The sequence below is a fragment of the Bos mutus genome, chromosome 19 (genome assembly GCF_027580195.1).
Source record: "Bos mutus isolate GX-2022 chromosome 19, NWIPB_WYAK_1.1, whole genome shotgun sequence".
NCBI lineage: Eukaryota > Metazoa > Chordata > Mammalia > Artiodactyla > Bovidae > Bos > Bos mutus.
This window is the reverse complement of record NC_091635.1, coordinates 5323454-5339931: the sequence shown is the minus strand read 5'-3', so window position 1 is coordinate 5339931 and position 16478 is coordinate 5323454. Positions and strand designations below refer to the sequence as shown.

Here is a 16478-nt window from a genome sequence, read left to right as displayed (position 1 = left end):
TTCAAATCTCAGTCTCTCTCTCTCATTGGAAGAGATAAGCTATTGGGACATTCCCTGGGCCAGGACTGATTCCCTGAGCCCCAAATGTCCTGTCTCTTTGACTCTCTGGCTAGAAGTACAATCCACATGCCAGCCCACAGGCACAGCCTTGGGTCACGGAGGTCTTGGTAGTCTTACCAGTCTGGATGGGGTGGGGGGTGTCTTTCCTGAACTGCAGTTTTGTTGACTGGAGGAGCTTGTGGTCATGCAGACTGAGCTGGTGGTCTTTGGGAAGCTCACCAAAGCCAGTGAGCACTGGTTCTTTTCAATTGTAGAAGAGAATGAATGGCTTTCTCCCTGGGGTTTTGTAGTCCAGTAAGTAGGTTCGGACACGACTGAGTGACTTCACTTTCACTTTTCACTTTCATGCATTGGAGAGAGAAATGGCAACCCACTCCAGTGTTCTTGCCTGGAGAATCCCAGGGACGGGGCAGCCTGGTGGGCTGCTGTCTACGGGGTTGCACAGAGTCGGACACGACTGAAGCAACTTAGCAGCAGCAGCAAGTAGGTTCGGACACGACTGAGCAACTTCAATTTCACTTTTCACTTTCATGCATTGGAGAAGGAAATGGCAACCCACTCCAGTGTTCTTGCCTGGAGAATCCCAGGGATGGGGGAGCCTGGTGGGCTGCCGTCTATGGGGTCACACAGAGTCGGACACAACTGACATGACTTAGCAGCAGCAAGTAGGTTCAATAGTTAGGAGTCTGGGCTTCCCTGGTGGCTCAGATGGTAAAGAATCTGCCTGCAATGCACACACATTCGTTCCCTGGGTCAGGAAGAGCTCCTGGAGGAGGAAATGGCAACTCACTCTAGTATTCTTGCTTGGAGAATCCCATGAACAGAGGAGCCTGGCGGGCTACAGTCCATGGGGTTCGGAGCCAGACACGACCGAGCCACTAACACACACACACACAGAGTCAGGAGTCTAGGTTCCCATTCTGACATCCACTTGCTGCATGAGCTTTAAGCGATTGCTTCACCTCTCTGGGCCTTGGTTTATCTGCAAAATGGGTAGAAGCCTCTTGAGCGGTTGCAGAAGACTGGAGGAAGCCATGATGAGAAACCTGGGAGGGTCAGTAGCCCTGTTACTGGGTCCGTGCCCCTGGGGGAAGGGGATGCCCCACCCAGAGCAGATTTCCTAGAACTGCGGGCTCCCAGAGGCCAAGCTCCGGGGCAGGGACACAGCAGGACCGTCCCAGCTGCTGGACATCCCCGCCCTGCACGTCCAGTGCCTCTTGTGAGACCAACAGCTGTCCCCGCCAAGTGGCATCTCAGGCACAAAGAGCAGCAAAGGGGCAGGGCACGCGGGCCCACTGTTCCTGGCCCAGAGCAGCAGCTGTGTGTCACGGCGGGAGGTGGTGCTTCCTCTGCCCTCTGTCCTCCCCGAACAGCTCTCCAGCAGCCAGGCCCATCCCTACTGGACCTAGAGCCCCTCCAGCAACACTTGCACGGCGTGGAGCCCCCTGCCCCCACCCTGAAGGACCTTTTATGAGGGGCTGGACGGAATAATAAATTTGGAGAAGGGTGGCCCCAGGGGCCTGGGGGCGGGACACTTGGGTCCTTGAACATCGGGTCACACCTCACAGCACCTACCTGCTGTGTCAGGCATCCACGTGGACTTCTCACCAACCTCAGTTCCCCCAGAGGTCATGCTGTGGGTCTCCCTTTTACTGTCGCAGAATCTGAGGTTCAGAGAGGTGGCCTGGGACAGCAGGCTGGGGACCCACAGAACCAAGGTGTGAACCCTGACCTGCCCGATGCCAGGGCTAGCGTTCGAGTTGGGGGTAAGGCAGATGCATGGGTACCCAGGGGGTGTGTGGCCACACGCTACCCAGAAAAGCCCTGGCTGGGACCCATCCCAGGCCTGGCAGAGCTCATGACCTTCATGACCTCAGCCAGTTCCAGGCAGGAGAATTGCAGAGCTCCCACAGACCCTGCTTTTCAGAGCTGTGCTTTCAGAAAGGGAAAGGAGCGCGGGGATGATGACTCAGGAAATCCGCAGTCCGAGTTCAATGAGAAGCTCGTAATGATGGTGATTAAAAATTAACACCACTGTTTGTACAGTGATTTGCACGTCCACTTTGCAGCCATGAATTAATTAATAAATGAAAACACAAATGCTGGGGGATCAGCTCCAGGGCACAGAAGAGGAGATGGAAGGTTCCAGAGGGGACATGCCAGAGCTCCCTCCACCCCTGCCCCAGCCCAGCACACTCCCCCAGGCGTCGCCAGGGTTCCCCTGGCCTGGGGCTGGCTTTTTATCCTTGCATGATCCACGGTCCACTCCAGAACCCTGAGGGAGGAATATAAATGGGGATGCAGGGTGGGCAGCTCCCCTAGTTCTGAGACAGAGAAGATGCAAAGGGCCTGCCAGATGGGAGACCCAGATCTGACTCTCAATACTTCTTTTTTTTTTTTTTAATTTTTTAACCAGGCAGACTAACTGATGGATATTTAGGTCATGTCCAAGTTTTTCTTTTTTCTTGGCTGCGTGGCATGCGGGATCTTTGTTCCTGACCAGTGATTGAAGTCATGTCCCCTGCAGTGGAAGTGCTGAGTCTTAACCTCTGGACCACCAGGGAAGCCCCCCCAGCTCCCAGCTCTGATGCTCAGGAGCTGTGGGACCTTGCCAATCGCCCAACCTGTCTGCATGCTTATTTGCGCCTCTGTAAAAAGGGCGGGGACTTGCGAAGCTCGGTCTCCAGGTGGGAAGATGTTTCCTGAAGCTGCTGTAACAAATGGCCACAAAGGCGGTGGCTTAAAGCAACAGAAGTTCACTCTCACTACTGAGGTGTCAAAGGGCTTCCCAGGTGGTACAGTGATAAAGAACCCCCTGCCAATGCAGGAGATGCCAAGGATGCAGGTTCGATCCCTGGGTGGGGAAGATCCCCTGGAGGAGGAAATGGCAACCCACTCTTGCCTGGAGACGGACAGAGGAGCCCAGCGGGCTACAGTCCAAGGGGGCTCGAAGAGTCGGACACGGCTGGGCACACCTGGTGCACACCTGGAGGTTCACAGGTTGGTTCCTTCCGGAGCCCCTGCGGGAGGAGCCTCTGGTCCGCTCGTAGCTTCCAGTGGGGCGGCCTCCCGTGGGGTCCCTCGGGTGCCTCCAGTCTCTTCCAGGCTTCTCGAGGCTCCTTCTGTGGGGCTCTTCTGCATCTCAGCGTCTCCAGTCGCCTTCTATTCTCTTATATGGACACCCGTCATTGTGTTTAGGATTCACCTGAATTCCAGGATGATCTCACCTTGAGATCTTTAATTTAATTGCGTCTGTGTCTGCGGAGACCCAGTTTCCAAATAAGGTCACAGCCACAGGCAGGCGAGGCGAGGACTTGGAACCTCCTGGAGGAGACCAGGCAGCCCACTCCCAGAGGGATTTGGAGAAGCCCACATCCTGCGAGCACGGAGCTGTCACTCACGCTGCACGGCCGACAGCAAGGCAGAGAAGGAGGGAACCCACCGACGTCACCCTGCACGCACCTTCTGGGGGTGGGGGGCGGTGGGGGGCCTTGGCCAGGAGAGGAGGGCGGGTTGGGGGTGGATGAGGGAGCGGTCTCCTCGTCAGCCCTTATGATGAAGTCTTTTCGGGCCACCAAGGTGCTGGGAGGCGCCCCCAAAGACATCTCCAGGACTATAATTATTATTTTGTACCATCCGCAAAGTGGTCTCCTGACACTCCGTTCTTCAGGGTGCTGTGTGTGTGACAGCACCTTGAACGAGCTCCCCACGGGCTTCATGATTAAAACAAAAAACAGAAAACAGTCCTAAAAGGCGCTCCAGGTCCAGGGCCCATGCTTCCACAGAACCGAGGCCCTGACCTTGCCTTGGCCTGCCCTGGTGCACCATGCCCCTGCTCTCACACTGCTGACCCCCCCGCCCCGCCCCCCGACACTTTCCCTCCCCTCCCCCATCGTCACCAGACCCCCCCCCTTCTGAGAGCCCTCCCCCGCCCCCCAACCCCTCTGGCTCCCGGGGGTGCAGCTGGCGGGAGCTCCGAGCTCTGGAGTCTCCTGGATCCTGCCCCTGCCCCACCCCTCCCCTCCGGGGCTCCAGGGGCCTATCTCTGTTTCCTTTTCTGACCGGAGTTCAAAACAACAACAAGGACAACTCTGGGAGCGAAGGCCACGCGGAAACAAAAGCCAGCAGGCTCCGTCGTGTTGGCCCAGCTGCGGGCCTGTCGGGTGCTGCCGGCCTTGCCCGCTCTGTCCAGCAAGGAGGGCGCCTGGGTTGCGGGCGTCCATTCCCCCGCAACGCTGAGACCTCAGCCTGGTGGAGGGGGAAGGCCGCGGGGGGCCAGAGCGGCGGGAGGTGGAGGCCGGCCCGGGTTAGAGTCCTCAAGTGCTCCTTTGAGAGCCTCTGCAGACGTCCCGGGCCTGGGAGCAGGGGTGGTGTAGTGATCATAAAACAACATTTGCATAGAGATTTCGTGTACAAAGCGCTTTCTCAGGGGCGGGAGGCGCGCGGGTGGCCCGCGGAATCCGGGCTGGGAGGCCGCGGCCCCTGCTCGGCCCGCCCCGGCCGGCTCGGGATTGTGTGCCGGGCGAACAAAGCGCTATTCATTCAGAGATTTCCGATTCCCCCGGATTTCTTCTCCCTGCTCTCGTGTGAAGAGCTCGCTCCTGCTTGTCACTCAGGCCGGAGGAGGGGCGTCAGGGGTCCCCGCGGGCGGGGGCCCGATGGTAGGGTAACTGGGGCGGGGATGGGGGGTGGGCCTGATCCCGCCGCACCCTCGCCCCACCCCCTCGCACCCTCGCCCCACCCCCTCGCACCCTCGCCCCACCCCCTCGCACCCTCGCCCCACCCCTTCGCCCTCCGGCTCCCAGGCTCCTCCAGCTCCTGTGAATCTGAGCATTAGGGCGGCCTCGCTGAGGCTGGCTTGTGCAACTCTCCTCACAGCTTACACCTGCGGCCGTGCCTTCACGTGAAAAGTGTGAACCTGCGGGGACTTCCCTGGCGGCCCAGTGGCTAAGACTCTGAGCGCCCGATGCAGGGGGCCTGGGTTCGATCCCTGGTCGGGGAACTAGATCCCACACGTTGCAACGAAGACCCGGTGCTGGGCCAAAAACCCCCACAAAGTCACCTGAACACAGGTTTGGGGACGCTGCGTGTTTGGGAGTCTGCAGACGAGCAGTGGCGGGGAGGGGGGGCTTGCTCGTCCCTACCCAGCAGCGCGCGTCGGGAACGGGTCTTGTGTTCCTGGGGTGGGGTGTGGGGCCCCGGGCTCTGCGCCCCTGCGTGGGGCAGGAGCGGGAAACGGCCGGGCGCGGGGGTGCAGCCCGCCGGGGTGGGGGGATGGAGGGCCCCCGCAGAGCCTGGCCCTTTAAGGGCCTCCGAGGAGCTATATAATAAGGTCCACCTTGAAGCCTGAGCGCCTTTCTGCAGCCCCAGCAGGGCGGGGAGGGTGCAGGAGGTCATCGTGGGGCTGGAGCGGCTGGCCTTCGCCTTCGAGAAGGAGGTGGAGACGCAGAAGGGCACTGGGCTTCTGATTTCCAGGCCATGGACAGTGAGTGCTGCCAGGACCCCTAGTCCGCCCCCAGCTTCCTCTCAGCTGCTCACCAGAGAGGTAGAGGAGGGCTCTGGCCCACCGTCCTGTCCGGCTGGGACCCCCCAGCGTAGCCTCTTGCTTCTCAGGCACCCCCTGTCCCCCTTACATCCTTTCCAGGAAGCCAGAAAACGGGGCAGGCTGCTGGCAAAGTGGAGACCCTAGAGGGGTCAATTGAAAGAAGCTGGGATGACCCCACGGGCCGCCTGAGCGCCAGGCCAGCCTTGGGCCCCCAGTCCATCGTCTCCACTGCAGAGTTCAGGGCGCTTAGCTGTTGAGTCCAGAGGCTGGTTCCCAGAGGCCAGCACCTAGAGGCCCACGCCTCGGGGGGCAGGGGGCGAAGGCCCTCTAGCAGCCATAGTGCCCCTCTGTCTTCTTTGCCCCCAGAGTCAGGCACTTCGCCCCCAGAGTCAGGCACAGCTGTGTGCACCTTCTTCACCAAAGGGCTCTGTGAAAAAGGCGAGTGGGCAGAGGTGAGGGCTGGCAGGCTCAGCTTGGCCCGGACTGGGGTGCTGGATTTGCACGTGAGGAAGGGGAGGTGGGAAGGGGCATGAGTTCATTCTCAGGGCAAAGGGCAAGTGGGTGGGGCCATCAAGGGGGCTACCCGCCACCTCCCAGGGATGTCCCTGACTTCATAGCACCCCTTAGGGCAGGCACGGCTGCCTGCAAGGAGACAGTCCCTTCTTTCTGCCCAGCTGTAGGTGGGAGTGTTTGTGGGTGTCAAGTGTGTGCTCCCAGGAGGCCCCTGAGTTCTTAATTTTCCCCTGGCCAGGAGAGGGACTTCCTTCCTGCCCCTCTGAGTTAATCTGGGACCTGTTTAGTGGCCCCCTCCATTCCTGTGTCCTAAGAAAGTTCAGGCTGCAGTCTCAGAAACTTATGTCTCCCCCTCCCCAAAGGGGCCCAACTGTGCGCTCTTCCAAACCTCTCTTCCCCATTGCAGACATTCTGTGAGCGGGGGCTGACATAAATCAGGGGTTCCCGTCTTCTGGCTTCTGAACCACTCATGGGCTCTTCCTGTAGAAATCCAGTTGCCCCCAGAAGTCTTGCCTCCAATTTGGGGGTCTCCAGTTCCCCTCTAGAGTTAGGTTGAGAAACCTGGAATGAGTTTAGGACCTGCTTTTAGGATCCAAGTGATTCTGTTCCGGGGAAGCTGGGAGGCCAGGAGGGGCCCAGGCAGGGGACCGGGAGCCCGTGTGGCCACGTGACTAGTTCATGTTTGGGGCAGCCCTGGACAGTGGGGTGAGGAGGAGCAATGAACTGGTTGGTCACTCCAGGCTTTGAATCCTCAGCTTGGTCCATCCAGTCTCTAGAGCAGGGTTTCACAGAGATACCCTCTTGCAAAGAAAGAAAAGTGTTCTTAGGTCTGGAAGGTCAGAGCCAGGTGAGCCAATGGCCAGAGGTGGAGAGTAAGACCATCAGAAGGAACACCTCCCGAAAACGCTACCATAGAGTTGGATCAGCACAACACCGGTCCTGTTTAGAAACTGAGGGGTATCCTGTTTAGAAACTGAGGGGTGTCCTTCCTGACGGCAAGACCGCCTGAACTAAGAGGACAAAGAGCGAAATATAACCTTTCCATTTCCTTCTGAATTGTTACAAGGTTGGCTCTCACGTCACCACGTTAGATCTCCGGAATCAGGAAAGATAGCATTTGTATTATGTTTTAAGACATGAGTTCCGCAGGCCCTTAACGAGTTCTTCCTTTGTGCTGGGACCTTGCTGGGTTGGGGGCCTGGAGGGACCAGGGCTGGAAACCACCCCCCCACTCCTGCATGGTCAGGCTGGAGGGGATGGGGTGTGATGGGTGCTTTGGGAGGTGTCTGCCCTGGGGGGGCATTCTTGGGGTTCGAGAAGGGCCCGAGCATCACGTCAGGCAGAGAGGGCTGGGGGCTGTCTGTTAAGCCGTCTCTGGCCCCCAGTTCCAGCCTCCACGAGGGGAATGGACGGCGGTACCTCCTGCTAGGGCTGAGCTGGGCCCAGGCTCTGGGTGCGTGGGGCCCCCAGCCAGGTGCTCTGGGTCCCCAGCCAGGTGCTCTGGGTCCCCAGGGAAGCTGTGCCCGTTCCGGCACGACCAGGGGTGAGAAGCCAGTGGTGTGCAAGAAGGGCGACCAGTGCAAGTTCCTGCACCAGTACGACGTGGCCAGGATGCCCGAGTGCCACTTCTCCTTCAAGTCTGGTGGGCGATGCCCCTTCCTGCGCTGCCCCCCGCCCTGAGGCAGGGGAAGGAAGTTTGGGAAGGGCCCCCAAAGGAGGTCTCGAGCGTCCCAGGTGGCAGGCCAGGCCACCCTACTTCTCCAACCCCTCTAGAAAAATCGGACCTGTCTTCTGAGCCCCGCTCCACTGCCTTGCCAGGCTCAGGCTCACGAAGCCCGTCCTCCCCACCCCCGCCCTGCCCCGCCCCAGGGAAGGGGAGGGTGGGGCGGGAATCAAAGGCCGAATTGTTACCCTGCCCCGTCCGGCTAATCACACAGCCAGACGGGCTGTCTGGAAAGGAGGCGGTCTCTGGAGCCCCAGGGAGTGTCGGAGCCAGTGTTTCCCAAACAGCCCGAACTTTCACGGTGGGGCTGGACGCACCTGCCGCATTGCCGCGCCCCATCGCCGCCTCTTTCAACCGTCTCGCTATTTTTCACTTCCTTTAGAAGAAAGCTTTACATCGCTTCCCTAAACGGAAAACTAGCATCACTGATTGGGGGCTTCTCTCCTAGCTCCGTCAGTAAAGAATCCCCCTGCAGTGCAGGAGACCCAGGTTCGTTTCCTGGGTCGGGAAGATCCCCTGGAGAAGGAAACAGCAACCCATTCCAGTGTTCTTGCCTGGGAAATCCCACGGAGAGAGGAGCCTACAGTCCATGGGGCGGCAAAGAGTCAGACCCAACTGAGCGACTAGACTGCCTCAGCATCACTGATGAGCAGCAGAGGGTCACCGTGAAGGGGCCGTCATGAGCTTCATAAGTTCGGCCCCCTGCAGAGACCTTGTGTGACCCGCGCGTCCCCTCCCTCTGACTCCAGTCTTTCTCTTGCCATCGAGGGGCCATGCAGGGGGAAGCCACTGCCTCCTTTAAGAACAGGATCTGTGCGTGTGTTTCAGGTCTTAGCTTTCCCGATAAACTTTTACAGTTCACTGCTTTTCAGAGCTGGAAGAAGCTTTAAGGATTATCTAGTCCAGTGGTTTTCAAACTGTATTCTGAAGAGGGACTCGGAGGGGGGCGGGCCAGCCTCCAGGGACACCTCTGAGCCAGGCGGCTGGGCTTTGAGACGTCAGTGGGGCTGCGGGCAGCTGTCCCTCATTAGTGTTGATGGGGTGGGGGGAGTCCTGGGTATCCAGGAAGAAGGCGTCCCCCTCGGGGTCAGCAAGAGCTTCCCTCGGGCTCAATCCTGTTTCCTGCCCCTCCCGGCCAGTGGTGGCAGTTCATGAGGGCTGCCCGCTTGTGCGTCCCTTGCAGGAAAGGACCGAGTTTATCCGGAGCCTGGCCCCTCCTTGGTCATAAGTTAAAACGACACTTTATTCTTTTAATTAACCTTGGCTGGTTTCCTTCGGGGAATGGGGGCCGTACTGGGCATGGATTTGGGAACAGGACCAGGTCCCTGTCTGCCCTTGTGCAATCCCCAGCGTGAGGGCGTGTGTGGACACCAGGGTTGTGATGTGTAACCCAGGTTTTTTCTTTTTTGGCTCTTGGAGTGAATGAATGAATGTCTCTATTAGATATACTGTGCTTATCAAAGTGTAATTATTGGTCTTACTGGAAGGAATGGTTTTACTTAAAAACTATTGTTGGGGAGATGTAGCAGCGGGAAAGGGCCGCTGAAAGGAGGTAGGAAGCGGGGGTCCTGGCCCTACAAGTGGACGAGTGCCCGTCCCAAAGGTACCAGCCGGGGCGGGCCGGCAGACGGCATGCGGGGGGCGGGCGCCACCTGCTGGCGGAACGCCCCGGGCGGCGCGGAAAAGGCCGCCTCTGCCACTGCTCGGGGGGTCGGGGGTCACCTCCCTTCTTCCGAAGGCTGGAGCCCAGGGGAGCGCTGTGCCGAGAGCCCACGCGGACAGCTGCACGCACACCTTTCAGTGTGAGGAAGCCGGTGGTAATGGACGCGAGGTCTCTCCTCTCGGAGCCCCGGTGTCCTCCGTTGTGAAATGAGAGGACTGCGAAAGGGCGGAGGTTGAATTCTGGGGAAGCCATGGCGTTCTTCGGGGCTCAGGAGAGACCTCGCTTTGCAGAAGCCCGAGGTATAGAATAGACCTGTTTGGAAACCAGTGGAATTGACATTGTGGTGTTCCTTTTGGCCCTGAAAAGCACTAAGTTGCAGGGTTTTTTTTCTTTTTTTAAGTACAGTTGATTTACAATGTTGTGTTAGTTTCAGGCTACAGCAAAGTGATTCATTTATATATATATATATATATATGCACTTTTTCAGATCTTTTTCCATTATAAATTATTAAAAAATATTGAGTACAGTTTCCCATGCTATACGGTAGGTCTCTGTTGGTTATCTATTTTACACACACACACATACATACACTTATAAAACAAAAAACCTGTGAAAAATGCCACTGGTAATTTGATGGGGTTTGTGTTGAATCTGTAGATTGCCTTGGGTCCTGTGTGTTGTGCTGAGTCGCTAAGTCAAGTCCACCTCTTTGCAACCCTGTGGACCGTAGCCCTCCAGGCTTCTCTGTCCATGGGATTTTTCAGGCAAGAGTGCTGGAGTGGGTTGCCATTTCCTCCTCCAGGAGATCTTCCTGACCCAGAGATTGAACCCGTGTCTCCCGCATTGCGGGCAGATTCTTTACCATTGAGCCATCAGGGAGGTCCCTGCCTGAGTAGTACCGTCGTTCTAGCACTACGGGTTCCTCCAGTCTAAGCACACAGCATATCTTTCCATCAGCTTGTATCATTGTTGATTTCTTCTAGTTTTTGGAGTACTACAAGTCTTTGGCCTCTTTAGATAGGTTTATTCCTAAGTATTTTATTCTTTTAGATGCAGTGGTAATTGGGATTGTTTCCTTAATTCCTCCTTCTGATCTTTCATTGATAAGTTGTAGGCTTTTAAGGAGGATGAGATTGGAAACACTCTCCAGTTCTCTACTTGAATGAGATAAAAAAAGGGCTGAGTCTTCCCCCTTGGTCCCTTCAGAGCCCCTGGGGCCTTGTGTGGAAGCTAAGCGGGCTTAGACTCCCTCCCCAAACTCCTGGTGGTCTGTGCCAATAGGGCTGGCTCCTCCTGGGAACCAGGAGTTTTGGTCAGATCCATAAATAGACGGGTTACAGCACAGGCTCCGTGAAACCACAGGTGTCCCTCTGGGTCCCGTTTATTTCATCTCTGTGCCAACTCTGAAGCAGTGCTCTGCTCTTGCGGCATTTCCCCCAGAAAGCACTATGTAGGTTCTGGAAGCCTTATAGGTTTCATCGTAGAGATGAAGCTTTAACCATGGAACAGGGCTTCCCAGGAGGCGCTAGTGGTAAAGAACCCGCCTGCCAGTGCAGGAGACATAAGAGACGCGGGTTTGATCCCTGGGTCAGGAAGATCCCCTGGAGGAGGGCCTGGCAACCCACTCCAGTATCTTGCCTGGGAAATCCCATGGACAGAGGAGCAACATCTCCACGCAGGGTCGGGGTCTTCCTGGATCTCTAGCTGCTGGCTAGGGGTCTCCTCTTCCCCACCTCTCCTCGTTCCTTCTCCCAAGTACCCTCTGAATACCTTCAGTTCCAGTCCCTCCTTCTGAACATCTGGCCCTGCCCCACCTCCTCCAGATGAGTGTATTCATACCCAAGCCCCACTGAGCCAATACGGGTGGGATCCACCTTTCTTAGCTTGCAGGAGAGAGGAGAAATTTCTTGCTATCCTCAAAAAAAGCACTGACCCCCAGAAGGCAGGCAAGTGGCCTGTGTGCAAGGGGCAGGGGCAGTCTTGTTCCAGGAGGGTGGATGTGACCTCAAAGATGCGCCTGCTCGTGCACAGAGAATGCTGGGATTTTCAGGGGACTGCAACAATAAGGAACGTCCGTTCCTCCACGTGAAGCCGGCCTTCAAGACCCAGCACTGTCCGTGGTACGACCGAGGTTTCTGTAAGCACGGTGAGGCCCTGACGGAAAGGGGGCTCCAGGGCATGTGGGGGTGTCTCCCGGCAGGGGAGGGACGCACCTTCCTGAGGCGGTCTGTCTCTGCCCCCACCTTCCCTTGCTAAAGAAGATCCGTCTGGCCTCTGTTTTCTCTTTGCCAGCAGGTCCACTGTGTTAAGTACCGACATGTCCGCAGGACAAAGTGTACTAACTACTTAAAGCTGGCTTCTGCCCGGAAGGACCCAGGTACCAATTTGCACAGTAAGTGTGAGAGACCAACCCGACCCCCCCCTTCGCCACCCCACCGTGCTGGGCCCACTCTGGCTTCTAGAGCCTTCCGTACCTTTGCTGGCCCGAGGTGGGGAGTGAAGCATCCGGCCAGCATCTACCCGTGAGGTTCTCGGGGCGGGGCTCCCCCTGCGCCCACCTCTCCTTGGTCCTGCTGGCCGCGCTGAGCTCTAACCCGTCCTGTCAGCTTATTCAGGCCCTTCCCTGTGGGGTCTGAGAACACGCAGTTGGGGCAGCAGGCTGGTGCAGGGGGTGTTAGTGAGCCGGCAGTGGGAAGGGGGGCTTAGAGCCATGCAGTGATTGTCTGTCTCTCCATGCCTCCTTCAGTCCTAAGATGAATGTTTCATTCAACCCAAGTTACCTGAAGAGTGCAGGCAGGCAGGGGCCGGCACGCTCACTCCTTTCCAGCACGCTGGGGGGGGGGCGCCTCTCCAGCCCTGCACTGTTGCCACACGCTCACCCTCCCACCATCTGCTCATCCCGGGAAAGGTGCTCAGACGGGGTCCTTCCTCCCAGACCCCCTCGCACCTCTGTCATCTCTGCTTTTGGCAGAGCGTCTCAGCCCCCGAGCCCTTCTCCCTCTTTGGCTCGATTAACACATGTGTGGGTTTTAATGAAAGGACCTGGGGCCAAGCTGAGGCTTTGTGGTCCAGAGCTGTTCTGCGTCAGGGCCACCCTGCTCGTGGCTGGTCCCCGTGGGAACAGACGCTGCTTCCACTGATAACAAGCCTTGATAATGAGGGCCTCCATCCTGGGTCACGAGCCTGAGCAAACTCCGGGAGACTGTGAAGGACAGAGAGGCCTGGAGCGCTGCAGTCCGTGGGCTCACAGGGTGGGACAGGACTGAGCGACTGAGCAAGTCCCCAGTCGGCGAGGCACGGCCTGCGGGGCGAATCGGGCCCTCTGTCTCTGTACAGCCTGGAAGCTAAGGGTGGCTTTTTTTTAAAGGTTGTGAAGAAAAAAGAAGAAAAACCCAATGTAGTATTTTTTGACACACAGAAATGAAAATTCCAGTGCTTATAAATAGTTCCACTGGAACGGGGCCAAGCTCATCATTTGCATTTCCTGTCTCTGACTGTGCTCACGCATACGATGGCACGATGGCAGAGTTGAGTAGCTGCAACACAGACCAGATGGCCTGCAAAGCCAAAAATATTTACTGTTTGGGTTGCTATAGACAATGCTTGCTGGTCCCTGGTGGGGATGGCTGGATGCTGGTTAAGTTTGACAGAGGCCAAATGGGGAGCATGGATGCTGGGGGCAGCTACTGGACTCTTGTTAAGTAGGGGTTCTGTATCCAGTGCCACCCCTTGTGACTCAGTGGTAAATAATCTGCCTGCCAGTGCAGGAGACACAGGAGACGTGGGTTTGATCCCTGGGTCCGGACGATCCCTTGAAGGAAATAGCAACCCACTGCAGTATTCTTGCCTGGGAAATCCCATGGACAGGGGAGCCTGGCGGGCCACAGTCCGTGGTGTCCCAAAGAGGTGGACACCACTGAGCAATGAGGCTGGGGTGGCGCTGGCATGGGAGGAGGGTGACCCCTGCTGGTCCCCGGTGGGACGGCTGATGGCAGGGGGGACGTGATCATCTGCATTGGGGAATTCACAAGCCCATTTCTAACTTCTATCCAAAGGGATGCTTTCGGCAATTAAGCTGTAAACAAGGCCATTCACGGCCTGGATGCCTGGCCAGGCCCTCTGCCCTCTGTGTAAAGCCGCCTTGTCTGTGCACAGGGGGTGTCTGCAGTGTTTCCTCCTGGCTTCACTTTATCTGCAGCTTGTCAAGCAGCCCCTGGGGTCTGTACTTCCTCCTGCCTGGGAACCCCGCGGGGCCCCCTCCCTGACAAGAGTGCCTGCCTCCTCATCCTCAGACGAGGCCCCATGAGCTGGGGGCCGCCCACTGCCTGGGGCTCAGGTGCTGGAGCAGGCCATGCTACAGGGTGAGTGATGATGGAGCTGGGCTGCTGCCGGGCTGAGGACCAGGGGAGGGGTGATTAGCAGCAGGTTAAGAAGCCAGACTCAGGTTTTGGTGAATTAAGAGAGAATGGGGCAATTTGGCTGATAAACCAAATGTTCCGATTGTAAGGTCTCAACCTTACTTTATTTGCTTCCCCTGCCAGTTTCTTTCTTTAAAAGGCTAAGGAGTTAGACATCTTCCAGGCCCTGTTTTGCTGCCCAGTGATCCCTTGAGTTATTTATACATAATGGTCTTAAGATGTGCTGGGGGGAGGGGGCAGCTTGGTAAGGAAGGGGATGTCACGCAGCTTGCGTTTTTTAAAGAATTAATTTTATTTTTGGCTGTGCTGGGTCTCCAGTTGCGGCCAGCGGGGGCTCTTCTCTAGCTGCGGAGCTCGGCCTTCTCGTCGCGGGGGCTCCTCTGGCTGTGGAGCTCGGCCTCCTCGTCACGGGGGCTCCTCTCTAGCTGCGGAGCTCGGCCTTCTTGTCGTGGGGGCTCCTCTGGCTGCGCTCAGCCTTCTCGTCGCGGGGGCTCCTCTGGCTGCGCTCAGCCTTCTCGTCGCGGGGGCTCCTCTGGCTGCGCTCAGCCTTCTCGTCGCGGGGGCTCCTCTGGCTGCGCTCAGCCTTCTCGTCGCGGGGGCTCCTCTGGCTGCGGAGCCTGGGCTCTGGGCCCGGGGGCTCAGTAGTTCCCCACACAGGCCTAGTTGCCCCACTGCCTGTGGGGTCTTCCTGGATCCGGGATTGAACTCGTGTCCCCCGTATTGGCAGGCAGATTCTCAACCACTGGACCACCAGGGAAGCCCACACTTTGCCTTTCCTGGTTGCTATCTTTGGTTCATCAGGAAGAAAACCATCATGTTTCACGCCTTCAAGAGACAGAATGTAAATTATCCTCTGCGTTCTCTGTTTTGCAAGACGGCAGTAGTGCAGGGATGAGAGGTGAGGGGGGCACAGGGCTCGCCCTCCTCAAACGATGCTGTCCTCCTCTTTACGTGTCCAGCCCTGTTCTCTGGGTTAGCGATGCTGGGTGTGGATCTCAAGGCCTTTCTCAGGCCAAACAAGGAACTTCATTTAAGAGTAGAAGCCAGGTTCCTCAGTAAGCCAGCTAACGGTCTCCTATGCTGCCCGAGAGAATTCAGCATTTTTTTTCTCTTGGGATGTGAATTTACCAAAAGTCACACGGTTAACTTTTTCTCTTTTAGTGTTGAAAAATGAGCTGTTATGCCAGTAAGAGTCAACTGGTAGGATTCATTAAAACACAAGACCCCACGTTGGTCTGGGGAACTGGAGGACCTTCTGTAGTGAAGATGCTGGAAGGCCGTGCTGCCCGCTAACCAGCACAGAGGAAGCCGAAGCAGCCTGCTTCCCGCTTCTTCTCCTCCTCTAGGTGAGCGAGCTGCTGAAGACACAGCAGGAGTGGGGGCTCACTGTCCGTGGCAGCAACGAGTTAGTCGTAGAGCAGGGAAGTGCAATGCCCGCATGGCCAGCTTGAGGGTGCAGCCTGCTCGGCTCCCCATAGCCGCATGCACACAGGCATGCCGCTCCCGGGCACTTGCGCTGCACCCAGCCTGAGCTACTGCTGTAAACTGGTGATTAAATCAAGTTTCTTTTGCACGACAGCTGCTTCCCTGGACGGCTTCCTTAAATTCAGGATTTGATACTGTGCTCGTCTTACGTGAGGGATCACGGGGGCAGGGAGGGGAGGTAGACGGTACCAACGAGGCTTGGCCCAGGGGGTGAGGAAGTGACGTGGGGCAGCGAGCACCATGTGATCTACGTCATCGTCTAAGTCAGCCCCCTGGGCAGCCTAACCCATGGGGCGAGGCCGGGGGAGGCCAGGCCAGGCCCACAGGAGGAAGAGAAGAGGGATGGTGTGGAGGGACCAGGCCCGCCGGTCTTGCAGACACAGGCAGCGGCCTTATCCCGCTTGGTGAAAGGGGAGAGGGCGGGGGGCAAGACCATCCAAGAGCACGCTGGCCCAGCAGACGGCTCCTCCCCGGGCGGGTATGTGACACGTGGCACGCAGCCAGACCACCAACCTTCTCAAGCCTGCACCCTCTCTCTGGGGGAATGTGGCGGCCGCTTTGGCCTCACTGGGTGGTTGTGAGCAGGCGGCAGGTGAAGAATGGTGCTTGGCTGACGAAAGCAAGCGCCCGGGTGGTAGCTGGAGTTTGGCTGGATGGAGGTGGGGCCTCTTGCTGGATTCCAGTTCAGGATGTGGACGCAGGACGAGGCCACAGGAGTTGTCAGCAAAGGTGGTATTGTTTCGTTCCTACTACGTTGAGACTCCTCATCTTACCAGTCTCTGCAGAGTAGGTATACCTGTCCCCGTTTTACGGCCTGGAACAAGGAGGCTCCAGTTAAGTTAGATCACTTGTCCAAGGACGGACGTGCTACTTATCTCACAGGTGAGTGTCCAGCAGAGGCACGTAACCAGAACAGAGGAATATTTTTTAGGAATATTTTTGTTATGGAGAGTGGTAGTAGTAATATGTAGGAGCAACACTGTGTCGGGGAGAAGCAGGTATTAAAAGTAACTTAGGGTTACCAGGTAAAAGTAAGCAAGTTAGCAGGTAAGTTACAAGTAAGTTCCAGG

The 16478-nt window shown here is 57.3% G+C and overlaps 1 protein-coding gene across 1 annotated transcript; it reads left to right on the top strand.

Annotated features, from left to right (window-relative positions):
- Positions 1-244: 244 nt before the first annotated feature.
- CPSF4L (cleavage and polyadenylation specific factor 4 like) lies at positions 245-11901 on the top strand. The gene is given in 13 exon segments (XM_070389182.1): positions 245-287; positions 1722-1826; positions 1878-2065; positions 4866-4963; positions 5425-5525; positions 5528-5545; positions 5993-6043; positions 7631-7656; positions 7658-7760; positions 11556-11651; positions 11801-11811; positions 11813-11854; positions 11857-11901. Coding segments are annotated over 13 exon segments (927 nt in total).
- Positions 11902-16478: the final 4577 nt, after the last annotated feature.